Here is a 26811-nt window from a genome sequence, read left to right as displayed (position 1 = left end):
TCTCTTCTGACCGTACTCTGCTAATTTTAGGTTAGTTTGATTTGAATCTGTCGTAAATCAATACATTAATAGCAAAACTATGCAAAATATATGAGCCCACAAAAACCAAAAACAACAACAACAAAAATGAAAGCTAATTTCTTAGGAACTGTTTTCAGCAGCAAAATTATAAACTGTATATGGTGGTACTTTACAAAGAGTTCACACCTTAACACCAAAAAAACAATAGGTGCACTTGGGACAAGACACACCTCACTTATCACTTCAACAAACTGTTAAGATAATTCAGGATAACAGTTAGCAGGCAAACAGAGGCGTCGATAAACATAGAAATAATAGTAAGAGCACAAATCATGACCAAATTAACAGAAGAAAAAGGGCTGAAACAATTATCCTCATCATCAAACACCTGGAAACATTTTGATGTAATTTATATACTTTGAACATATAACATGTTTAACCTTTTTTCATCACATTATTGATGGTTTGATAGATTTGACTAAAACAAGTTGTGTCTTTAATTTAAAAAAATGTAAGAAAGGATCCTATGCTGTGTAATTTGTGAATGACCTGATATGTGAGTGGGGTTGTGGAATCTCAGGGAGTTATCTGTTCAGTTGTGCCTTGTCATCTGTTAGTCTTGAGCTTTAACAGCACACATTTACACGGGTGTGAGGGTCCAGGGTTAATATGTGCAAGAGCTTTTACTATTTTGTCTAACACTCATCCATGACTGTTAGTCATTTCAGTCACAAAACGGAAGTCTTTTATCTGTGAGCCATTTGTTCCTCAACGTAAAACGCTTGTTTAGCCATGTGATCGTTCGAAAACACAAAAACCAATAGAGTTGGAAAATTACTACATAAAAGTATGTTAGTGAAAATCCTTACTTATATTAATAAGTTGTGTCTTTACGTGTCCTGGCTTGCTGTTAACCTGTTAGAAGTAGCTTGTTTGAGCATTCGTATTAAATATATTGGACTATTCAAATCATTCTTTATTGCAAAACCTTATTTCATACATGAATTGTTCACTTTATACCTAGGGTAGATGACATTAAAGAAAAAAATAGCAAGTAAAATACACCCAACCACACCACTGCATGCATATTGTACATCATCCATAACGTTTTAGTTTGTACTACTTTTATGTAATCTGACGCATAGTAAGTGTAAGATAAATGGACCTTATTACATAACATTATATTTCATTACATTATATTTTAAATGTAGAACTTTTTAAGTGGTCTTTGCTTTGGCCAAATTACATAAAGCATATTGGGCAATGCCAGTAGCTCAATGTCTCACAACTCTTCCTGCTGACGGTGTCAATGTTATTACTTTATCTCTTAAATGAGGAAAGATAGACAGCTATAAAGATAAGTTTCAGTAAGTCTACTGCATACACAAAACTAAGAAGCTAACTGTCTGTGAGTGAGATTGTTTCATGCAATTAAAATCGTACAAACTTTACTCTTTTGCATATATGAAAAAATGATGGTCTCAGTGTGATTTACTTATGCATTAATGAATGTTTGTTAGTTGCAGTGTTTTTACATGTATGTCTGTATGCACCATCAGCTATTGCTAGTACCTTGTTCAAAGATAATAAAAAGGATTCTTTTTTTTTCTATTTTAAGGTTTGAAGTGTTGTTCACCAAGTTAATAACTAAAGGGTGACATTCACTATCACACATTATGCAGGGCAGGTACATGTGGGTTGGTGGTTGTTCTCCTGTAAGGAAAGGAAAGGGACAGTCACTCCCACAATCCAAAAACAAACACTGTCAATCAGTATAGGCTTCACTCTTACTACACACTGTGTGCTGTTGTAACAACAAATGTCCTCAGGCAGTAGAGGAGGACACTGGCTCTAAGGATGTCTGGTGAATTTGGTCTCGGAGACATGGACACGGAGAACAAGGAGTGCTCAGTTGGGGAGTATTTTGTGAAGAGGACGGTTCTGGATGAGTTACGTTTGGATGAAGTGGCACAAAAAGGAACATGGTCCACTAAACCAACCCTGGGTGAACGACTTAAAGAGTCCTTGAGGTAAATAAAGAGAGGAAGCACAGAGGTGTGAAAAAACTAGATCAACTCTATAAGCTGATGAATAAAACACCTGTATTTGCCTGCTTTCAAATGTGTCTGTTAGGCTTACCTGTACCTTTCACAGCTCACTCAACCTTTTAAAAGTGACTCATGAATGAGTGAATTTGTTATAAATGAGTTTGGGAATGTAACTCTTTTGCTACAGTATCTCAAAGTATAACGCTGGGGGAAAAAGGCTGAACAACTGTTTTATGTAATAAGATGAGCAAAGTTCACAGTTTTATTAAGCTGGATAACCAGAGGAGTTGTCCTGTGACACATAATATAAAACTCTTAATACAAATATTAAGCAATCACATAAACAGGGCACGTTCTTCTAAGAATGAATATATCCTATTCAATTAAGATAATTAATTAGTAAAATATAGTTAAGTATTAGCAGACAAGGACAAACCTCAATTTCGATGTAAGAAGTTGCCTATGGTGTTATCCAATGGGTCAGTTTTTTACAAGGCCAGCAGATAAAGATAAAGATGTAACAGGTGTTGCAATTCACAAGACGCAACATTTTGGAATTTGTACTTCTGTTCTTTTTTTCCCAAATCTGCAGAAAATGTTTACATGTTTTAATATGTTGGTTAATCACTATTCAGCAAACCTAATTCAAATGTACTGCAATTGGAATGAAGAACAAAGCTAAATACCAAGGACTACATATTTTATTTGACTTTTTAAGCAGAAACCCTGATGTAAAAAAATCAATATGAATAAATGTATGACTGTTGCAGGTGTTCGGTGCCCAGACTGAAGCACACATTGCTGAGCTGGATTCCCGTTCTCAGCTGGCTGCCTCACTACTCCATCAGAGAAAACGCCATTGGGGACCTGATCTCTGGCTGCAGTGTGGGCATCATGCATCTACCGCAGGGTTTGTATGTGTGAATGTGAACACTAAAAGGGGCTTATCTACATCACACTTCAAAAGCTTAGCAAACTTGTCACTTTAAATAAATAGTTTGTCATTTTGGGAAATGCACCTCTTCTTGCTGAGAAGAGAAAATAACCCAGATGTCAATTTGAAGCTCAATCCAGGAGAGTTGATTCATAGTTTAGCATTAAGACTGCAAACAAAATGCTAGCAAGGTGCTTTACATGTAACAAAGTCTGCCTACCAGCCACTCCGAAACTTTGTTTTAGTTCTAGAAAACAAATTGGGTGTAAAAATGACAAATGATTGTTTCCCCATATTCTAGGAACTCACCTCTCCTAGCCAGGAAATATCAAAAAGTTTTGTGTTTAAACTTTAATTAAAACATATTTGCATGGATAATCAAACAAGATGTTATCCAGCAAACTTTCAAGGTACAAGTATCTGATTTTTTTCTTTTGAGAAACCCATGGTAGCTCTTTAATCTGCTTCCACCATTTTTGCTAAGCTAACCGTCTTTTTCTTTGTATCAGGCATGGCATATGCCCTTCTGGCTTCCTTACGCCCAGTGTTTGGCCTTTACACCTCCTTTTACCCGGTTCTGGTCTACTTCATCTTTGGCACTTCCAGACACATCTCAATAGGTAACTATTGACTAAAAACATGTGTTAAAGTGTAAAATAAAAGAATATTGAAAGAACATAACAATGTTGTATGTTCAGGTACATTTGCTGTGATCAGCATCATGATTGGGAGCGTGACAGAGAGGCTGGCACCAGACATTGACTTTGTCGGCAATAACGGGACAGACATTGATGCGCGAGATGCATACAGAGTAGAGATAGCATGTTCCCTCACGGTCCTGACAGGAATCTTTCAGGTGTGATTGTGTGTCAATTTTGACCAAATATAAAACAATTTTTGACTGTCGCAGTAATGAACAACCATTTTATGTCATATTTCACACAATTTGATCATTTCTCTCTTTCTCTCAATACTAAGATCCTGTTAGGTATGGTGAAGTTTGGTTTCGTAGTCACCTACCTGTCTGAACCACTGATTCGGGGCTACACCACAGGGTCAGCATGCCATGTATGTGTGTCCCAGCTCAAGTACCTTTTTGGAGTCAAGCCCGCTCGCTTCACTGGACCACTCTCCCTTATTTATGTGAGTATGTAAGACATTATACAATCTACATGCGGATACTGACAAGAGATTGACTGATAGACTAACAGAGGATAGGCAAGGTTCAGATTATGGCTTTGAAGCTCAACTATAAATACAAGTTTGGCACAACTCAAGGATAACAAATCAAAAGCATGACTCAAACAAAGGCAGATGCAAAGAATAAGTCTTTACTTACTTGAAAGGGAAGGTAGGGTTAGGAAAAATCAGAGTCAGGGGAAAAAGGTCATAAAATGGGTCAAACACAGGTACTGGCAAGCTAAGATACAATAACGCTGGAAAGCAAAGGCACAAAGCACAAGACAATTTGCAGCAAACAAGTGGAAGTGGACCAGTATACATATATCAGGGGATGATTATGTAATGGGGAACAGGTGACAGCAGATGATAAGCAGTTGAGGTGAATCTACTGACACAGGGCCAGCCAAATGGGAGTGGTAGGGTCTGAAATGACAGGAGCTACAACAGAACACAGAAGGCAGAGGTAACTAACTAACTTATTAATTGATTAACTAATTAACTAACTAACTAACAACTTCATTATAGATGGGAGTATATCAAACAAATCAATAATAGTGACATATAATACCTTTCTAGAGATTCAACAATACTAGGTGCATATGCTACTGTTACATATTTGAAATGCAGGCTGCTAATTGTTTGCTTGTCAACAAATCAAATAATAAAAGGAAACTTGATGAAACCAATGTTGTTTTAAAGAAGACTTAAAACTATCAATTGAGACCAAACACTCAATACAGTAGCAAAAGGTCAATACACTCTAGAAGGGTCATTTTCTCATAGACTTATATTTAACCAGACTTTATGCAACCAGGGGAGTCGCCCCGTGCTTGCTTTTAGACAGAGTGCAAGTCTAAGGCACTTCCAAATTGGCTTCACTCTTCAGAGCCAGAGAATGTTGCTTGAGCCAGAGCCAGCTGCTTATTCAGCTCAGAAACAGCTAGCCTTGCCCTGTCCAAAGGTAACAAATTCCCTCTATAACACCTGCAAAGTGCACTTATTAACACATTATATCCTGTATGTTTATTTAGTGAAACAAAACCTAAAAATGTAGTCTGCAAGAACAAAAGCGGCTCCTGTGTGTGGAGGTAGACAAGGATCACACTATGTAGGTCTTCTAATATAATATGTTTGCTTGAGGTGTAAATGGGTTATCCTTCTGGTGGGGACAAGGATATTTAGCAACTCATAATATTACAAAACACTTTGAATTTGGATCCCATGTTGGGTTGTGGTATTGTATTGTTAAAAATATCTATTTTTGACCATCCCTTTTAACGAGGTGATAGAAGATTTCAACTATTCCTACCTTCTCTCCCCAACTCTTTTCTTATAGACTCTGGTGGATATATGCCGGCTGCTCCCTGAGACCAAAGTGCCAGAGCTGGTGGTTAGCTTGGTTGCACTTTCTGTTCTCATTGCTGTCAAAGAAATCAACGAGTGCTACAAACAGAAGTTGCCTATGCCCATCCCAATAGAAATCATAGCAGTAAGTAAAAGAGAGGAAACATCCAGCAGAGATGCGCAGATGTTTCCTCTCTTTTCTTTTCTTATACAGCAGTTGTATTACAGTAATAGTCCAGCAGGGGGCCTCTTTATCACAATGGACTGAGGCTATGACGTCCTTGTTTAACACTTGCAATAAATAGGGCTTGCTGAGTAATAATTTACCCCACATACGACAACATTGCTTGTTCCTGTTTTCAACAGATCATCGTGGCAACAATCATTATCCACTTTGGCGGACTTACAAGTAAATATAACATAGATGTGGTTGGAGAGATTCCAAGTGGGTAAGTTCATCTTTATGTGTTTAGAGAGGTCAGATTCAGGACAGCTATTCAAGGTTGTTCACAAGATCACAATCACAACATTTCTACATTTTGTGATTGTGAAGATAATATGAAGCTGTTAACAGTGACACAGCCTTTAAAGAAACAGGGCTTCAGTGTGAGTGAGTTTCTAAAAGAGAAAATGTCCTGCTAATATTAGATATCATCAGATTTCTTCAACATAAAGACAAACTACTCTGAGCTTGTCTTGTCCTTGCCAGTAGCTTTTGATATTCATGGAATTCAATAAAATGTGATCCAGTATAACAAAACATTGTAAAGACTGTGCTCTTCTCCGGGAGATTGTATGACCCGTTAAGTTACATAGTATAAGAACAGAGACTCCATTCTCGCCTTGTACAAGTCAGGGTGAATGTAAATGTTTTGAAGCTGTTATTTTAGGGTTCAGGACAACAACTCAGGAAAATGTCCTTTGTTGTTTGTCCTGAGTTGTTTGAAGAGCTACCTGTGTATCTGGAGTCTGTGTGCTGAGTGAGATAAAAGTGATAAAAACCTAAACCACTAATCTTTGCCTCCTGCCCCAGGCTTAAGGCCCCTCGAGCCCCAGATGCCACGTTATTCTCAGATGTGATCGGTGATGCTTTTGCAATAGCAATTGTGGGCTACGCCATCAACATTTCTCTGGGCAAAACATTTGCCCTCAAACATGGCTACCAGGTGGACAGCAACCAGGTAAGGAATACACACATACACATACACACACACACACACACACACACACACACACACACACACACACACACACACACACACACACACACACACACACACACACACACACACACACACACACACACACACTGCGGTACTAACACACATTTGTGAGAGTTTATCTTGTTCCTCTCTGACTCAGCGCTCACAGTGAAGAGTCCAACATTAGAATTCTCTCTGCTCGCTCACAGTTGGTCATGACTTTCACATCAGTGGAAAAGTGTCCTGGATCAAGCCCCACCCCAACAACAGAGCCATTAATAACTTTTCAGACTTCCAGAAAATGTTTGGTTAATTTAATATATATAACATTTTGATATTTTATTAGCTACTTCAATACAAACATACCTTCATCTAAGACTCAGACTGTGACAATAAAAGTGGGACAGGAGCAAACACAGAACTGCCTTTATGTCATACTAATACTGCACACAACATAATTGATTTACCAAAGCTCAAGAGCAGATTATTAATTTGAATGTAAGAGTGTTTTCAACAGCACTTTTTATACATTTAATTTTACATTCAAGAAATGATTTCATATTGCCAATATGTGCAATTTTAGAAAAGTCTTTTCTCTTGTTTCCCCATAGTCTCCATCTACAAGATTATGTAGCATCAATTTCTGAATTATATCCCAATACTAATCACATACTGAAATATGATCGCCTAAACCTTTTATGAAGTTGGCTAAAGGAGTTGACCATTTAAGTCAGTATAATTATACAAGTCCATTTCTAAACGCCTCAAACATCTCACATTGCATACTGTAACATAATGTTAAAAATCCCTCCAAAGCCTGCCGAACACATACGTGCATAACACATAGTGGCAGTTTCACTAAGTTCGTTATGCAGTTTATCTATCGATAAGTGTTGCTTGTGAGTACTCACATCTGGAAAAATGTAGATACAAGCTGGTGTAAATGTGATCACAGTTACTATAGAAGAGTGCTGTATGTATCAGGTAGCTGCTACTGTATCTTTTTCTTTCTGTTCTGATTATTCATTATTTATGCCAAACCACGACCTGAGATTGAACTGCATTGTCTTCCCTTTGCTAGAACATGAGGTCTACTCATCAATTTAATGGCAAAATTACTAATGTTCTCCAGTAAATAGTTATACAAGGGAAGAAGCTTTAACAACCTGTGTTTTCTCCACAGTCAGAATTGAAAAATAGCTTATTCTTGTCCATAGCACACAGACTTCTTCACACATACTCGCGGAGGCATGTGATTGCGATCATTCTGTTTTGGAGGGAGGCAGGCTGGGAGCACTTGCAGCCTCTAAGAGCTGGCCTGCTAAATAATTAATGTTCAACAATCTTTATGCAATCTTAAATAAGCATGGCACTGCTCTCAGCCTGGGAGAAATGTGTTGACATGGCCACAAAGTTAATGAAAACTAAACTTTGTTGTTGACCCCAGGTTACACCATACAAGTATATAGTAGTACAATAAAGGCTAGGATGTTAATAGCTTAAAATTAGTATCAATATCAAAGGTCTTTTGTTTCTCAGCCTAAATGTGCTTGAAACCTAAATGTGGTGTTTTTTGCTGTTCCTCTTTTATTCAGGAGCTGGTTGCTTTGGGTCTCAGTAACACTGTCGGCAGCTTTTTTCAGTGTTACTCTGTGACTTCCTCTTTGTCTCGCAGCCTCGTGCAGGAGAGCACAGGGGGCAAGACACAAGTAAACACACTCATGGACATATGGGCAAAAAAAGCCGAAATACAACTGATTATATTGAATTATTATGTCCTACTTAGTGCTAATGTTAAATAATTTAGTGTGTGTTTGGTCAGGTTGCAGGAGTGATTTCGTCTGTCATCGTGCTCGTCACGGTTTTGAAAATAGGTTCTCTCTTTTCAGACCTCCCCAAGGTAACACTCTTGATCAGTATCTCTCTTTGCAGATCCTTTTTAATACCCTATAAGGCTGTGGGTAGATATAACTGTATGTGTCTTTTGTTCCTCAGGCTGTGTTATCCACAATAGTGTTTGTGAATTTGAAAGGCATGTTTAAGCAATTCCTGGATGTGTCTCTGCTGTGGAAGACCAACAAGGTTGACCTGGTACGACTAAATCCTCTCTAAGAGTAATTTTGCTCAGTTAGTTCTTTTTTAACCGAATAGCCCTGCTGACTGTGAGTGTTTCTGCTAACCTCTAGCTGGTGTGGCTGGTCACGTTCACAAGCACCATCCTGCTCAACCTGGACCTAGGTTTGGCTGTCTCCGTTGGTTTTTCCATGCTAACCGTCATCTTCAGGACACAACTGTAACTACACGCTATTTATCATAATTTAAAGATGTATATATATAAAAACAATATCAGATTTTGATGACAATTTCACAGAGCTGCAATAATAATGTCATTTTAAATACCTTTCAGGCCCCGTTACTCTATCTTGGGCCACGTGTCAGGCACTGACCTGTATCTGGACACAGACACCTACAAGGAGGTAGTATTGGTTTTGTGAAAAAATGAAAGTTACCATATAATAATCATCCAAAGAAAAGTAAAATGTCAACCAATTATGATAAAAACACATTTTCTCACAAACCTTGTGGTATTCACCCATATGCCCATGCTACACATGGTAAACATTACACCTGCTTATCATCATCAGAGTGTAAGCATGCTGATTTTAGCGATTAGCTTAGGTACAGCCTTACGAAGCTTCTAGCATAGCTTTACGTCTTGTTAAAAGGTCATTTTGCCAATACTGTGAGTAGAACAAACATCTATTCACAGGTTAGTAGTGCACTCTGTTGGCTTCCAACATCTTACCGTCCATGTCTTTATTTGCATTATAACATACAACTAAAGGTAAATTGGGAAAATTGCCACTTCAATTTGGGTAAACTGAGCCTTTACAGGATCACTGTAGATATATTTAGCCCATTAAATGGTAGAAGAACTCCATTTAGCCAAACATTAGCTGAGGGAGGTACAAGATGCCAAGGAAAGCAGAACAGAACTTAAAAACTCTTCTGCTTCATGATGTGTCCCTTCAGGCTAAAGAGATTCCAGGAATTAAAATCTTCCGTTCATCTACAACTATCTACTACACAAATGCTGAGATGTACTTGGAGGCCCTGCAAGAGAAGGTGTGTGTCCATGAATGTGGAAGTGTGTTTGAGTGCAGGCTTGCATTTGAAATCCCTGTCCGCTGCCTACAGCTCCCTTAATTGCTTTCATTATCGCTCTCACTTGTCTCACTTTCACTTTTTCTCTCTTAAATGCAATGCTTGGCTTTTCGTGCAGAGTGGAATAGAAATTGGCAAGCTGCTGACGGCAAAGAAGAAGCAAGAAAGGAAGCTCAAGCGTAAACAAGCGAAAGAGAAGAATAAAGCTAAAAAGGAAGCTAAGAAACAAGTATGATACCCTAAATGACTCTCTAGTTGCAAACATTACTTATTTGATACAAAACTGATAAGTCACTAAATGTTATTTCCAATGTTTCTACCTTTTGGCAGAAAAAAGCAGTCAGCCAACTTTCCAATGACTCACCATCAGAGATGAACAAGAGGAAAGTATCTGCAGGATTGAAGGAGCAAAGTCAGGGGAATGTTGTAGCCTTAGGCCTGACAGAAACCTCCACAAATGGCCTTAGTAAAGGCCAGGTAAACTTGGCTTACCAGCATGACACAACCATGTCAGACTCAGATTCAGACACAGGTTCCCACAGCGATAACAGCATCAACAAGGTATCGCAGGGCGGATATAAGGAAAAGGAAAGGGCTGGTAGGTCAGGCACGCACAGCATTATCTTGGACGTCACGACCACCAGCTTTGTGGACACCGTCGCTGTGAAGACCTTGAAAAATGTGCGTGTTAATTTTATTTAACCATCATTTGTTTAACTAAGTCAATACTTAAGGGAATGGGGAGGCCATGCTTATCTACATTATTAAAATAATGAATTTCCCACAAAAATACATAAATTGATAGCTGTCTTTTTTGAACCAGATTTTCAGGGACTTTGGAGAGATTGATTTGGACATCTATCTAGCAGGCTGCCAAGGTGAGTGGCCAACCAGACAAAACATAGACAAACTTAATGTCCTCAACGCAGAGTCAAGGCACTGAAGCTTAGATAATAATCACGTTCTGGCCTTCGTGATGCCACATTGTTCGCACAAACATAAATACTTCTGTCTTTAATCAAATGCTTAACGTCTCGTTCCGACGGACGCTCATTGTTATGCATGCTTTTCTGTGTGATCAAATATCAGCATGTGTCGTGGAGCAGCTGGAAGCGGCAGGTTTCTTCTCAGAGTCCATCCCAAAGAGCCGACTGTTTGTCACAGTTCATGATGCAGTGCTTCACATCCTCAAGAAACTGGGCGACACTGACTTTGTTCTTGTGAGTTAATCACTTTCAAAATGACATACACTCCTGTGCTCTTACAGCTTCACTTGTCATTGGTGTGATTTATTTTTGAAATGTTCTCACCCTTAGTCCTACATTTTGACATGTTTTTTCAGGATGTGTCGTGCAGCACTGAGATGTAGCCATCAGGGGTCAGACCGCTCCAGCTCTCGCCATCCTCCTCCTCTTCTTAGGCTGCTGCACGTATCATTGCTCACTATTGGTCGTCATTGTCTCCTCCTCTTTCAGTGGGGGAGAATGCACCACCTTGACATGGCGGCTGGTTGCCATGGCAATACAGGGAGCCGTTGCTGTGGCAACAGGCTTTTTATGATATCGTCTAATGAGATAGCCAGCAATACGTCATTGCAGCTCTCCCGCTCTGTGGTGTGTGTGAGACAGAGAAGGGGCGGGGGTTGAGTGGGAGAATGTAACAGTGGACGAATAGGAGTCTGTATTTATAGCCTGTGTGAGAGAGGGAGTGAAAGGTTGACTGTAAGGGGAAACTCATGTGAGAATGGTTGTTGTGAAAAAATTGGATACAATGTGTGAGCATATGTCTGTCTATCAACATACATATTATATTACAGAAAACCTGAATAAAATGTGAGTATTCAACAGAGTTTTGGCCGGGCCATTACCTCTGAGACGTTTTATCAATCGTTTAATTACAATTAATTGGCACCAAAACATTCAAGAATGAACTGAATAACAGTTAAGGCGTTATAGGAGAAGCAGCTTTTAAACACAATGTGGGTGTATTTATAGTTAGTATTCTGAATCCTCTTGACATCTTTTCTATTTTTGGGATCTAGGGTCAAATGTATTCATCTGCTATCATAAACGGTGTATTGGAAATAATTATTTGAATAGCCCACCCAAATATATTTGCTGAAGGCCATCATTTCCAGGTTGTGTTTAGAAGTCTGCAAGAAAGTAATAATTTATAATACTAGATACATTTTCTAATCACATTAACTCACTTTTATGTTTCACTTTGTGTGATGTGGGCTTAACACCACTAATAAATGATCAACCAGCAGAAAACACGGAAGTGTGTGTTAGGGTTCCTAGAATATTGGTTCCTTGGATTAACCACTCCAATGCAAACAATGTCAAGTGTTGTAAACGACAGGACACTTTCCTTAAGAGTGCTTACTGTTCACCTTTGTTCTGCCTGACTGATTACATGTCAAGTTGTCTGAGAAATGTTTGAATATTTTTATACAGGTGTAACATATTAAATGAGATTTAGCCAGTTTTTGAACATTTCCAGAGTTAGACAAAGTATGAATGAGACTGTAAATAAAAAGTCAGAAAAACACATTTCATCTGTCTTTATCTGGTCATTTATTGCTCCCTTCCTCACATCAAGTCTCTTTCCCCTCCCCACAACACATTCTCCTGCTCTCTGCACAATTCTGTCTTAAGATTCTCTCCTTCTCTTAAGGTGGAAATACTGATAATCCTCCCCTCCAAATATTGTTAACACTGATTCACAGACCCTACAATACACTGGATACTTAAGTTAGCTCATAACACATAGCTGGAAGTGGTGATGGTCTCTTTTTGATAACTATAATTTAATTTTTTTACAAATGGAAGCTGTTTTTAACAGTTACTTGAGGGTAATATAGTTGGCAGCAAACTTTGGCCAAAGACAATGTCCAATGAAATCAAGACACCCCAGTCACGGTCCAACACACTCCTTAGAGATACATGCACACGCCCGAACACACACATACAGACCATGGCATGTCAGCAGAATATCTTTCGATTAGAATGTTTTAAAAGTATTTTTTAGTCTCTGCTCATCACACAGTGGCATGACATGGGGACAGATGAGGCTTTTGAAAGCCTGACAGACAGAGACAGAAAGGGAAGATATCGCAGCTACACTGGACACATCACACTTACAGAACAAGACGAGACGGGACAGCACAAAGGCGGGGACCAGAAAGAGCAGGGAGAGTCAGCGAGGTAGAGTCAGAAAGCAGAGCAGAGCGTGTTTCATTGGCGATGACTGTATGGGTGTGGGTGTGTTTCGGTTCTTCTCCCATCTAATCTTTGGTCCATTTGTCCAGTGCTTCTCCATTCAGATTTAAAGCTGTGGAGGATGTGTAACCAATCTGCACTTTGCTCTTACCAGGCATGTGTGGTGTGCATGTATTTTGTGTAGATGGTGTATGCTGACGTCAAGGGCGACCTTGGCTCTGTGTTCAGCGGGGCTCATCAGATGACACTTTCAAAGAGAAGCGTGCTCTTTGTTCCTGCAGGGGGCAGCAGTTTGGCCCCGCTCTCTGGGGCCATGTACTCCATGTGATGTCGGCCCCAAACTGGTGTGGTGAGGTGCTGCCAGCGCTACATGGAGAAAGACACGAGTGTACAGAGGATGAGCTGTTTATTGGACAGATGCTTCAGCCTCTCTAATGAGCAATGATGAAATCAACAGAGCAAATAACGGACAGGAGAGCAAGGACGGTATCCAAGGGGACATTTCTGTTAATTAAAAACAGTAACGCACGCCCAAGAGAATGTGTGAGTGTACATGCCTGCACCCCGGCATACTGACCTCCCGCAAAGACCCTTTGCAGCGCAGAAGTTTGTAGAGAACGGTGACCGGGATACAAAGCATGGAGGAAAGGGCCAATAGCCAGCCAAGCACTTCACCCCACAGGGGGTAGGTGTACACTGTGTTGTAGGTAAGGGGTTTGTAGTTCACCACATGGAAAAGGAACACTGACTGTAATCAAAAAAGGGTAAAAGTGTCGGTGGTTTGCAACTGACAAGGTCAAATGTGTAGACAAACAAACAGAGAAGCACTTACCACACAGACAAAAGGTGTGATGTAGGACCAGCACCACTTCATGTAGGGTAGGGGCTGATAGCCGATCATACGAGCAACGTCATCCATGAAACGGTCCGCGCCTGACAGAAATGACATCAGGGTGTTGTGATAGTTTGTTGGTTTGAGTGGTTTGTGTTCTTGTATTGGAACTGTGTGGCACTATCTCACCATAGACCCATGCAATCACCACACACTCCCAGAAGGCCTGCCACAGCAGAGTGATGCCACTGGCAGAGTAGTAGTCAAACAGCTGGAAGACATACATCCCTCCCTGCCAGAAACAGAAAGAGCAGTCAGGGCCATCCTGTTAATAGTTTATGTGACCTATTTCTAGCCTTGTCTCCACTGTTTAGGCTTTCATCCAAGTTCATTCCTAGCAATGGTTCCTATGCCGAGCCAGAGTAAACATGTTTTTTACGGAAACATTTAAATAATCTTCTGCTACAGTAGCAAAACAATCTCAACATAATAAGAGACTGGACTTACATTTAGTTTCTAAACTGGATTGTATTTTGACTAGAAGGATGTTGTGTTATAACAATCTGAAATGTATATAAATCTGCCAAATTCAAAATGATAACCTGTCTAACGTTTGAAATAAAGGAGGTCCAGAACTCAAGGAAATCCCAACTGTACCTCGGTGACCATGGATATGTCGATCAAGAAGCAGATGAAGCAGCAGATGGCCGCTACCACCTCTCGCCGCAGGGAGCCCAGGGCAGATTTAGGTGGTAGCATGTCCATGATTCCCGTTATCAAACCCTCTACCCCTACAAACTGAAATAGAGTACAGAGAGGGCAGAGAGAACAAGAAAGGGAAATTTGGGTGAGAGAGGAAGTTAGTGGGTGATGTGAACATAATATTAGTGTGCCCTCTAGGTGACCTTTTTTGGAAAAACCCAGACACACCTCCTCAGTCCCCTTATACACAAATCGGTTTAATTGTATCTTTGCAGAAACATATTTCAAACCCTTAGAGTTAGCTCAGAGGAAGACGGCCGCATGGCTATTGTTTTACATCATTTACTTGAAACAACAGCTTATGCATGGCTATGGCAGGAAAGGGAGAGAGATGGATGGCATGGAAAGAGAGAATGGAAACTAAGAGTAAATAGATGGATGGGAGAGTAGACAGACGCTCTCTGTGTGAATCATACAGAAGCTCATTGACAAATCCCTGGGCTGTGAAACAATGGATGTAGGCACACAAATAGGCTGCTAAGAAATGCAATGCTCAAACTGGACGTGATGGGTCTAGACTGCTAGTGTAGCACTTGTAAGAGAGAAATTCAAAGAGGGAAAGAAATGTAGATTAGCTATCTGTTCTTCATGATGTGCTCGGGATTTAAAAAGACTGCAAAATAAAGAATCACTTACAGTTCCTCTAAGCCAAGTGGTCATTCCAATCCTTTTAAAGTGTATATAAACAATCAGAAATCGTTATTACCTGGCTGTCCAAGCCCAGTATGAGCAACATAAAGAAGAATAGCGCTGCCCAAACCGGCGCCAGAGGCATTAGGGTCACAGCCTTGGGGTAGGCTATAAAGGCCAGGCCTGGACCTGCACATTAACAGAGAGAGTCAGAAGCATAGGGTATCAACGGCATAAAGCGCTTACTGTCAATACTCAGGCAGCAAAATCACAGGGAAACTGTATTCTTACCACTCTCAGCTACTTTACTGATGTCCACTCCTTGCTCTGCGGCCATGAAGCCCAGCACAGAAAACACCACAAAGCCAGCAAAGAAACTTGTACCACTGTTTATCATGGCCAGCAAGAATGCATCCCTACAGAGAAATGTGGAGAGTAGGAAAGATGAAGGAAGACGGGAAACAGAACAGAGGGACAGACAGAAAATATGCATTATAATGTGCTGTAACATGAGACTCGCATAGCATACTCAAGTCAAACATTGGCAACAGATGAGATGGGCTGGGAGGAGAACAGGGGATCAATAGCAATTTCTCTGAAAGCTGCTGTTGTCTTTGTGGATGGCAGGTAGAGAGCAGACAGCAAAGAAGTCAATGAGTCTGTCAAGTCTGTCTCTAAAAGGGGGAGAGAGTACATTGAAACTCCTTTGTACTTCTTGCTAAATATATCTAACATTATGATAATGCATGTATGTATAATTCAATTATGTTGGAGATGTAATGCTATGAAGTGAACAGCATCCCTCTTATTCGGTCTACATAGCGAGGAGTGACCTTCTGTTTATCCTGACAAGTGAAGTTTAGCTAGCAACACCAGCCAAGAATCCTTTCTGATATGAGGAATGTATAAACAACAGTTGCACCATGATGGTTATTATGACGCTGTAGCAGCTGCGTGGGGCAACAACCTCCACTCAGTCCACGGTCAACACAGCCTATCAATCTGAAACAGTGCTCGAATGTGAATAATCAAAACATGTGAGAGTGAGTGTTTGTGTTAAGAAAGCAGTCTATAACCACAAAAATTAAACAAGATCAAAGCCTCACTAGAGGCCCTATGAGGCTGCAATGCTCATTACACACCAGGAAAATAAGCTGGAGTTAAAGCCTTTAATCAAACTTGCAAAGGTATGTGAATAGGGGGTTTCCAAAGCTATTTGACCAACCCGCCAAGCAATCCTGAAGCTGTACACTTTAAGCCCTTTAAGGTCACCTCTACTTTGAGCTGAATACTCAAAGTAGGGGTATTATTGAATTAGTGTACAGTGTACTTTGGGTATGTGCAAACAATCTTTCGGATGCTACTGATATAATGTTTAGCATGCCACATTTAAAATTCTGGCAAGCAACATGAATAGTTAAAGTTAAGCATGTAACATCAAGATAACACTGACTGCTAATGGATCAATATTCAATATATCCAATGGTTCAAGATATTTTACCCTGAAGCAATGTCTGGGACTAGCAGCTTGACATTGTTACCCCTACATCCTAACCAGCAGCATGGCTAAAAAAAACTGCAGGAAATCAAGCTATGTGGTTTGAAAGCAAAAGTAAAGAAATGTTGTACTGAAACCAAGTAAATATATATATATGTATATAAACATCTCACCAGCTATTCCTGGGCTACTCCAAGTGTCTGTGAGAAACAGAGCTGAGCAAACATACCTCAGAATCTGAACTCATCTTTCAACTTCCAATTAAGGTCAGGGTAGAGCAAATGTGAGATGGTAGAATATTCAAGAGGCTCCTCCTATTATGGGCATTCCACATATGCAAGCAAGTGCTGACCTACAGAAAAAATCCCTAATACTGCGATGGGGCTCACTACCTCCTAACAGCAATGATATGTTTACATATCTGAGCTTGTTACATATTCAAAGCATAAAGACACGACTATTATTCTTCCTTGCAACGTGATCACTTCTATTTTGATCATGAAGGGAAAGTACTTTACATCTGAAATGTTATTATTGTGCTAGGAAGTCTTTGGGCCTTTTAACATTATTCCTGGCACACTCATACAGTGCAGGGTATTCAAGGCTAATGGTTGTTCCGGTAGCCATTTATTTTTAGGAAAAAGAGAACCAATGTTTTTATACTTCATGTGATTGTAAGTAAAGATAGACAGAAGACTATCTCTTATGAAAGAAATGTGGTGCATATCAAGTAGTTTTCTGCTTTTTTGATAGTACTCTACTGGATGAAGCAGTTGGCATTGATGCTGTGTGAAGCTGTGAGTGCTGATGTTGGTCCTCCCTCCAGTGACATGCGTGTCTGATTTTATGTTGTGTATAAACTCACTGGTAACAGTTGTTATGGAAGCGATTGTAGCTGCCCAGCGCAGTCAGGGCACCCAGGCCGATGGCGTAGGAGAAGAAAATCTGAGTGCCTGCATCAATCCACACCTATAATAAATAACAGGAATCAGTCTGTTGACTATATGTATTAGCTGTTAACATACCACTCGATACAACTGTATAGGAAAACTAAACTACAAGTGTTCACAGGGGTTGATACCTGTGCTTCTCCAAGTTTGGACCAGTCTGGTTTAAGGTAGTAAACAATCCCATCTAAAGCTCCAGGTAGAGTGATTCCATGGGCCAAAAGTACGACCAGAACCAGATAGGGGAACAGAGCTGTGAAGTAAACAACCTAGAGGAGACGGAAAAAGAGAGCTGTGAAGTACACTTCTAGATAGTGTAGGACCAATGTGTAAAGATTACTTGGGGCTGGGGAGGTGAAGTTTGAGTGCTATGCATTAAAACTTGAATTAAGTGAAAGTAGAAACTCCACAGTTAACCAATAAAACATTTAAACCCCTCACATTACAAGCAAGTACATAGCAAGATGCAGTTAAATGGTGAATTTAACAGGCTAGTTGGAAAAGTTTAGTGCTTATCAACATGTTTCATCAGCTATGGTCAAATGTTTCAATGTAACTGCACCTAAGTATGTTTTTATCACTTTGATTAAGCAATTACCTGCTTTGCAAATACTCAAGTCTTAAGTAGAAGCCCATTAGGTCCTTCCTGTAGATGTGTAATGGGCCCTGTCATGTTACTTTGAAGAAAAGGTAGCCTGTAAATGGAAAGCCAGACAATTTGTAAACCTCCTGCAATAGCAGGGGTTTTTGGCAGACCTTTCCAGAAGATATTCTTTGTCAAAAATGCTGAGAAAGCCGCCCCCTGATACCTAGTAGAATCCCTGCTAAATCAGTATGGTAGGAGCGAAGTAGTGAGAAAGCACATATTTGCCTTGATCTAAGGTGAACATGGGCAGAAAAAAAGCCCCTTTGCAGTTCTCAAACATCTACATGGTGGAAAGCTACTAATCGGCTTACAGCTGGCTGGCTGGCTGGCTCAATCGCCTTCATTATTTTTCCCCTCGCTCTATGAGCTTTGGCTACTCTGGAGACACAAGTATGCAAACACAGACGTCTCCATATGCTCCTAAATAAAGATGCATTCATTATTGCAATGTTTCCGAGCACACAGATACAAAAGTATGAGAGATAATCTCTTTAAAGCTACAAAATGAAACTCATTTTAAACATTATGTATGAAGAGTATAAAACAAAACAAAAAAGACAATAAGATTATAGCCTGACCTAAATATCACGCTGCACATTGCATAACAACACCAAACAGAAAAAAAGCTACTACACAAATTAGCAAACATTCCAAAAATACAAGTCTGCTTATGTTATACTGTTCTTGTGCATTTCAGTCTAGACACTGATCCTCTCACTATACCAAAGCTGATTTGTGGCCAAAGGGCAAAATGCTGCAGTTATTTAAACCTCTTCATAAAGCTCTTGCAAATATCAGTCTGCACTCAATAACCCCTTAAAGTGGCAAGTAATGTTTCACATACAGTAAACGCATTCAGCAATGAATACTAATCTGCACTCCATAAAGCCTAACAGTGACATGCCATATAATTGCATAGCCAGAAAACACTTTACCTTGCCAGTAGATTTAACTCCTTTCCACATGCAGAAGTAAACAATGATCCAGGTGGCTATGAGACAAAGCACCAATTCATAGCTGATGTCACCAGGCTCGTGTAGCCCACCAGACAGACGGAGCACTTTACGTCTAGGAAAAAGAAAACAAAGATACGTCCATAACACAAATAAAATGTTTCCAAATAGACATTAGGAAGTGTCAAAGACAAAATAAATAAGTGAATGAAGTCAAAAGGGTGACAGCAAGTTAAATTTCATATCGTCCAAGTAGGATTTTATAGGCCAGATAGAAACCAGAAAATGTGTATAGAAAACCAGTTTTGTATTTGTGCAAAATAAAAGTCTGGAAGCTAGGTGTGTACCGCATGAACACACCCCACTGTTAACACCCCTCAAATTAAATTTGGCAGTACATGAGTATATTCCAATCTTTATGGCTTTGAATCAAGACTGCTAACTTTCTGCTCGACCCTGTGAAAATTCCCAGAGAAGGTATAACATACTCCCAGAACTCGATGACTGGAGAGCGCATGCCCTCAGTGTCTGTGCAGTTTCCATTGAAGAGGAGCTGGGCTGAAGACAGGTTCAACAGGGGGGTGGAGGAGAGGAGGTTGGCAGAAGATGGGGACAGAGCCTGCTGCGCAACACTGCGGTTGTAGCAGGAGCGGCGAAAGTCCTGTGTACAGTTGGCGGTGTTCCAAGGGTGTCCACAAGTCGCCCAGGGTAGCTCATTGGTGAAGGAGTGGAAGAGAAAATAGAGGCCCCACACAAGAATCATGATGTAGTAGGTGTTACAGAAGAACACAATCACCATTGAGGCCAAGCCCAAACCTGACAGTGAGAGGGAGAGAGGAAGGTGTGTAAGGATGTAGTGGTCAATCAGAAGTTATAAACAACATCAAATGCCTTCTTCAGAGAAATTAAATGTGTTCTTGGTGTGTCAGATATGCAAACACACACAGGTACCTTTGAAGAGGGGTGCAATGTTCCAGGCAGAGACCCCTCCCTGCTTCATGAATTGTCCCAGTGCTATTTCCAGGAAGAATACTGGGATGCCTCCGATGAACACAATCAGCAAGTAAGGGATCAGGAAAACACCTGCAACACACAAAACACATATTTACTACATGCTATCAATTGATAGATTTCTTTTGATGACACTTTACCAATTACATATCTGGCTTTATGTACATTACAAAAAAACAGCTATTCTTTAATGAGGGTTAAAAAGCTCAGTTTATCTACTGTTAATTGTCATGTACTGCAAGCGTTGTATTCACTAAACAAGGTTTTCGGGTGATTGATCATGTTGAATCAATCCCTTCAGATTTGATGTTGGTGTAAATAATGAACCCTAAATAGGTCTGACGTTATATTAAAGTGTGTTGTTGTTCCTTTACATATTGAAGAGATGTGAGATAAAGCAGAAAGGCAGACACAGAGTGAAACATAATGAGAAAGAGGTTAGTAAATATAAATAGAGAAGTACTTCTAATGAAAATCTTTGGGATTAAGATAATCATTTCATTAACATTTCACATTAAAATGAACAGTGAGTTTTGCATTGTTTAACTATCAGAACCAGGCTCATTAAGTATGTCCAGCTCTGGAAGAAAAATATACTAGCAGAGATTTAACAGCCAAAAATCTGAGGTAAAAGTCATGTTTAAAGATTTTAAGGACACAAGCTGCTCAAACATCGGCATGGCTCTAACAAATCAAGCACTCGCCACAACAAGGAACAGTTGAGGGCAGGAGGAAGCAATAAATGACAAAGTGCAAAAGTCAGACAAGGCCACAGATAAGAGATACATTGGAGGGTATAAACCAGATAACCGTCTCTTATTCCACAGAAATGTTTGGTACCTAATGCCCTTGGACTTGAAGAGAGACAGATGAAGTGGTATCAAATGGACATGGGAAAATGAAAATAGACTCCAGCAAGGGTTATTAGCCCTGATAGAGGTATCTAGAACTTAATTTCGATTAGGAGTAGTTTGCCAAGGGCAATGGGTTCGTGCTCAGAGTTTTCTATAAATAATCTCATTTGGAATTCTCGTACTCTAGGAGAAGCTTGCTCTGATCAGGAATACACAGCATTTCATTCACGAAATCCAATCACAATCATTTGGTCTGAATAGTAATATAACAGGGTGATGCCACAACAGTGCGCAGATGGGAGGGAGTCACATGACCAGCTATGACGCAGAGCAGAAAGAGGCTAGGAAGAATGGAGGGAAAGATAGATACATCACAAGAGAGGGGGGCATAAAAGATGAAACAACGCTGTGTTGTACGAAAATGACACACCAAGGCATCCACCTGGTGGGCAACAACAGTGCTGTTGATTGACTATTTGTGCCCCATTCAGTCCATCATTTTCTTTATGTCATTCTCTGAGAGCAGAGGGCTGCAGCCTTATAAGGAAACATTCATGAGTGTGTGTGAGGAGCAAAGGGGTGGGAGAGTGAGAGAGAGAAAAATAGATCCAATAGGAGGCGAGAATGGAATGACTGGGGAAAATAGCTTGTGCAGACATACCCCAATATATTGGCCCAAATCACTGAGGAACTGCTACCTTAATAGGCTTAAGAGAATCACCTCTAATCATAAATGGAACCGACACACCAGGCCTAACAGCTTAGTTAGAAATAAATTAGATGAATTCCACCCATTTACAGTACATTCATCTATTACTGTCTCCAATAGAGTGTGCCCTTGTTTCAGTAACAATTAGGTCAGACTTAGACACCTGGAGCTTATGTCGTATTGTTGTTGTGTTATAAGGTGTACCCAGGGCTGGACAAATGCAAAAAATGTAGTGCTGAAGAAGATAAAGCGGGTGCTGATGCTAAGAGGGGAGGAAAGGACAGGCACAGTCACAGGACAGTTATTGTGTGAACATCCATTATCCTCCTTATTAGAATAAGAGTGGGAGAGAGCACCTTTGTATGCAATAGGAGTGCTTGGCAGGAGCACAGGGGATGGACTGTGTGAGGCAGGCCATTGTTATACGATACCAGAAGGTGGGTATCAGAGCCACGGGTCACAAGACTAACTCACATTAGAGAGAGGGAGGGCTGGACTTACACACAAACACAGCGTGATTGGTTATGATTTCAACAAATCACATTGTAAAAATAAGGAAAGTGGGCAGGGCAGGCAGAGATAAGAGAAGTCAAGGCTGATATCTGCGGTCAGTGCAGGTTACTTTTGGACAAGCTGGCATAGATGAAAAAGGAGAGGGTGTGGGGAAAGTCAGACAACAGCACAAATAACACGTATGCCACTAAGAGAGCAGCGAGAACAAGTCCGCTGTTAAGCAACTGTAAAGCATAAAGTGAAACCACGTGGGTAGGCAGTGCTTTTCAGCTACGTGCTGAACCACACGCAGACCTGGCCTCCACTGCCTCTGACTTTATTTCACTTTCACTTGTCCTAGTGAATGTCACAAGTGTTTGAGTTACAAACTTACTTGAGCAAAATATCAAAAATGATTCTTCCAAAAGGGAAACTTATTTTAAATGCTTGAAAATGTTATTTACGATATTATAGATTATATGTAATCTGAATGATTTTTGTTGAATTCAGCAAAGTATTAAACATAATCACTGCGTTTAAAACTAGTAGACAAGTCCAACACTCTGTTTCAGACCCTCTCTTTGTGGATAGTGGAATTCAACACCAAGAGACCCTGTTGATGACACCATAGCAAAAGGAGATTTGCTAGCTTCAAAAATAAAAGGCCTCCTCCACTCAGGAGTGTGTGCTTAGCCCACTTTTGTTCACCCTAAAAGTTATGAACCCTTGCAGAGTGGTAAGATGTATGAATAATTTGAACAAGTTCAAAATAACTGCTATATAACAAAAAATCACAAGCTAATATGAAGTATTCCATAACCCCTCAGCGGTTTTGGAATAAATCAAGTACATCAATTGGTCTAAGACATTTGAAAGCGATCATCCTTAGGTGATCATTGAATGATTTGGAAACAATTGACCAGATTTTCAGGAAGCTCACTGGAATACAAAACATCTTCTCTTTGGAAATAACTCTTGAACAGTCTAAACAATGACTTCTCAAGTTAGGAAATGCGACCATCCAACAAACATGTGAATGCAGCATTAAACTTGGACTAGGTGTGAGCTCTCTGATATCCATTCTAGTGTGTTCATTTGTGTGTGCATAAAGCAGATGCCTATTAAATACACAGTGCTCTTGAAGTTTACCTCCGCCGTTCTTGTAGCAGAGGTAAGGGAACCGCCACACGTTGCCCAAGCCAACAGCAAAACCCACGCAGGACATGATAAAGTCCATCTGTCTGGTCCAGGTTTCTCTCTCCACCACTGGTGCGGCTAGAGCCCCATTTCCAGTCCCAGCTGCTGCCCCATCCTGCGTATGCAATGGGCCAACCCCTCCACCTTCACCACACCCTGGGTCAGCTCCAGACACAGACACCAGTGGGCGAGCTGACCCCCCGCCCTCTTCCTCGGAGAGGGTCCCTGCCTCTAACTGGGGGAGACTTATTTCACCTGCACAGAAAGAAAATAAACAATGGTCAGATATAAAAGAAGAATAGATTGACTGAAGAAAGTCAGCAACCAAAGAGAATAATTTAAAACAGATGCAGAATTCAGTATGTCTGAGTGATGAATATACACATTCATAAATTCACATCACATGCCACATCCACCACAGTCTCCTCTGCTACACTTGCGCTGAATGAGACTGAGACTGCCCATTTTTCATTCATCGTAATAAAGCTGCCCTACAACCATAGCCATGCAGAGTGTACAACCTTCATTAGGCCACGGATGAAATGTATCTTTGTTTTGTTAACTGCCCTCACACAATTAATATTTGGACAAAATGTGTGTTACACTGACTTGTATTGTCATCATTAAGCCTTCCCCCAATGTGCATGTCTTACAGACAGTGTGATTGGTGTGCGCACACATACACAATAAATTCACCCACTGATTAGCCCAACTGTTTCAGCTACACTAGCCCGTTGGTAACGTTGGGTACTTAGTGACATTTAGTTAGGTTGTAAACCTGCAATGCAAACACAAAACAAAACCCGAATTAACCAATGAAATTATACACTCGTCCATATTAACATTAATTCCTGATTTAACCTTGCTTAGTTTATAGTCACTCACCGACAAGGCGTACCAGTCCTGACCATCAATTGAATGAAAACAACAAAAGGGGGAGGCACCTTGTGGGGAGTCGTGCATATACACACACACAGGTCAGAAACCAAGTATGATAACAAAATAAACCTTAATATAACATGAAAGATATTACAGCAATCAGTTACAGTAACCTGGTTTGATTACAATATAAATATAAACATAACTCTTCCTATCACTTATAAATATATATATATATAAAGCAATAGTTTCCTCTGCTGGAAAGTTCTACAGTCACTGTTATTGTATCTATTCCACATGCACACAGCTGAAGAAATGCATACACACTCTCAACACAAATAAAAGCAATGTGTCGCTTCATTAGTGGCATTCTGATGCACAATATTATCATCAGCTGCTCTGTGCTGGATGCAAAGCAAGGCAGCTGAATCCAGATCAGAGCAGTTTGAGGGGGTGTATGAACAGAGGAGGGGTAAAGAGTGGGGAAGGTAAGAGACGTCAGCATTTATAGAGCAACTTCATAAGAGGATACCTGTGGTTTAAGATCACTTGTGGGAGGTATATCTACACACAGTATGTCAATATTTAAATCCAAACAAATTGCTTGTTATGGTTTAGCAATAATAAAATACATATTTTGTTCTTGGGCAATTATGAAGTTTCTTAAAATATTATAAACCCTAAAATAAATATTCACTTCTCCTTCGGAAGCAGACTGCTTTCTGTACTTGAGTCACCCCATTTGACTACATTAAAATGCTCATGATACTGATGTAAAACTTGTTAATGATTAGTTTGAACACTAACAGTCTTCTGTTTTCACCTTGACTGACACCTGTTCAACACCATATTCAGCTTTGAAATGACTTCTGTGCAGTGGGGTCAGCTGTGGTGGAAAGTTTATTTTGATATTATGTGTACAGTATGTGTGCTGTGATAAATACAGACTGAAGCAGGTTAAGCGCAGTTTGGTGTGTGGGTCTGCTCTCATCCACTAAACAGTAACTGAGACAAACATGTTCCAATTCATCAGCATGTGGTTATATTCTAGCTAGAGGTTGAATCATACGGCAAACAAGCAGTCATTATTAAGCAGTGGAGGTCACACATCATACTCACCTTGGCTGTTCTCTTCTAACTCTGGTGACATGTTCTTCGGTAGCGACACAAAAATAGATCTCTTCTTTTCTAGCTGATGTTAGAGGCAGAGGCTGGTGAAGTTTGATAAATGCGCCTGGCTAACAGGGACCCCGGTGGTCTCGAAGAGGCACAGAGAGATGCAGCCTTGCTACGCAGTGCCCTAGTTGTCTTTTTTATTTACTGAGTTTGTTATTCCCCTTCTTGAAATTAAAAAATCGCAGTTTTGTGATTAACACACGTAAGGACCCTCAGCTGAGAGATGGAAAATTTCACAAAGCGCTGCGGTCAGTTCAGCCGTTGACAAAGGAGATTCAAAAGCAGTCGACGAAGCACTTGAAGGTAAGCCTGAAGAATCTCATGGATAACGGTTAAATGAAAATGATACTTATTCTTAAGTTGACGCTTTCTTGGTTTAAACAGCCCAGTCAGAAGTCCATGAACCTGTTCATGATGCGGCTGTTTCGACGGACGAAGAATGCTATCTGTTCCACAGTCAGTTAGCTGTGACGGACGCTCCCCCCGCCCCCCCACGCCGCCAGCTTACGTGATTGGTTGAGGCCAACAGAGTGCGGTGCGCACAGCATCAGCAGCAGCACTCGGTCAGAATGAGAGGAGTCACAAGGATGGGTTTATTACACTGCATACGTCCTTGACCTGAAATCACACAAATAACTACTCATAAATTCCCCTTACAAGCGCTGTCTGGAGTGATTTTGCTCTGCTTATTTGCTCCATTAGTCTTGACGGCGGCACAAGCATGTTATTCAACTTGGGGTACAGGGAGTCTAAGGTGCAACTAGGGGTTCCAGATGGACCCCAAACACATAAACTGTAACTTTAGCAAACATGTAATAGATATATTGTTCTGAGCCCCAAGGTCTTGAAGATCAAGGGGGACCCCTTGTATTTACCTCCAAAATGTACTTGAAGGGACAGATACCAATAAAAGAAAAGAACCAGAAAGTCACACAAAAAGACCATGAAGAGACACAAGACAACTAAAAAGACATGCAAAGCAAATGCAAAGAGAAGCATAGCTACTTTTAAAAGGGCAAAACAACTACATTGAGTAAGGAGACAAAGAAACACAAAATGACTATAGAGAAAAAAAGACTAAATATCTAGAAAAAATAACGGATACTAA

At 40.3% G+C, this 26811-nt stretch overlaps 2 protein-coding genes across 3 annotated transcripts; one reads left to right on the top strand and one right to left on the bottom strand.

Moving 5' to 3' along the window:
* Positions 1 to 1792: 1792 nt before the first annotated feature.
* Positions 1793 to 12451, top strand: si:ch211-117c9.2 (solute carrier family 26 member 6). Of its 2 annotated transcripts, XM_063886090.1 has the most exons (20): positions 1795 to 2051; positions 2840 to 2979; positions 3305 to 3413; positions 3513 to 3623; positions 3702 to 3859; positions 3982 to 4146; positions 5522 to 5674; positions 5896 to 5978; positions 6563 to 6710; positions 8327 to 8440; positions 8554 to 8631; positions 8727 to 8822; positions 8918 to 9024; positions 9139 to 9208; positions 9765 to 9857; positions 10015 to 10125; positions 10227 to 10577; positions 10720 to 10774; positions 10986 to 11116; positions 11239 to 12451. In XM_063886090.1, the coding sequence occupies exons 3-20, from the start codon at positions 3374 to 3376 to the stop codon at positions 11263 to 11265; spliced, it is 2091 nt and encodes a 696-aa protein (XP_063742160.1). In that variant the 5' UTR covers positions 1795 to 2051; positions 2840 to 2979; positions 3305 to 3373; the 3' UTR covers positions 11266 to 12451. The 2 variants fall into 2 exon arrangements, with proteins under 2 accessions (XP_063742151.1, XP_063742160.1); XM_063886081.1 differs by lacking the exon at positions 3305 to 3413 and having other exon boundaries at positions 1793 to 2051.
* si:ch211-117c9.5 (sodium- and chloride-dependent creatine transporter 1) lies at positions 12445 to 26164 on the bottom strand. Its single transcript, XM_063886103.1, has 14 exons — positions 25647 to 26164; positions 23601 to 23903; positions 20337 to 20468; positions 19874 to 20201; positions 19368 to 19500; positions 17921 to 18055; positions 17705 to 17808; positions 15633 to 15757; positions 15418 to 15530; positions 14607 to 14747; positions 14139 to 14241; positions 13950 to 14050; positions 13695 to 13865; positions 12445 to 13483 (listed from the first exon to the last, which is right to left on the bottom strand). Exons 1-14 carry the CDS (start codon positions 25675 to 25677, stop codon positions 13355 to 13357), a joined length of 2049 nt encoding a protein of 682 aa, XP_063742173.1. The 5' UTR covers positions 25678 to 26164; the 3' UTR covers positions 12445 to 13354.
* Between the last annotated feature and the right edge of the window lie 647 nt (positions 26165 to 26811).

Source organism: Eleginops maclovinus, chromosome 1, assembly GCF_036324505.1.
Source record: "Eleginops maclovinus isolate JMC-PN-2008 ecotype Puerto Natales chromosome 1, JC_Emac_rtc_rv5, whole genome shotgun sequence".
Taxonomy (NCBI): Eukaryota; Metazoa; Chordata; class Actinopteri; order Perciformes; family Eleginopidae; genus Eleginops; species Eleginops maclovinus.
This window is presented reverse-complemented; position numbering and strand designations above follow the sequence as displayed.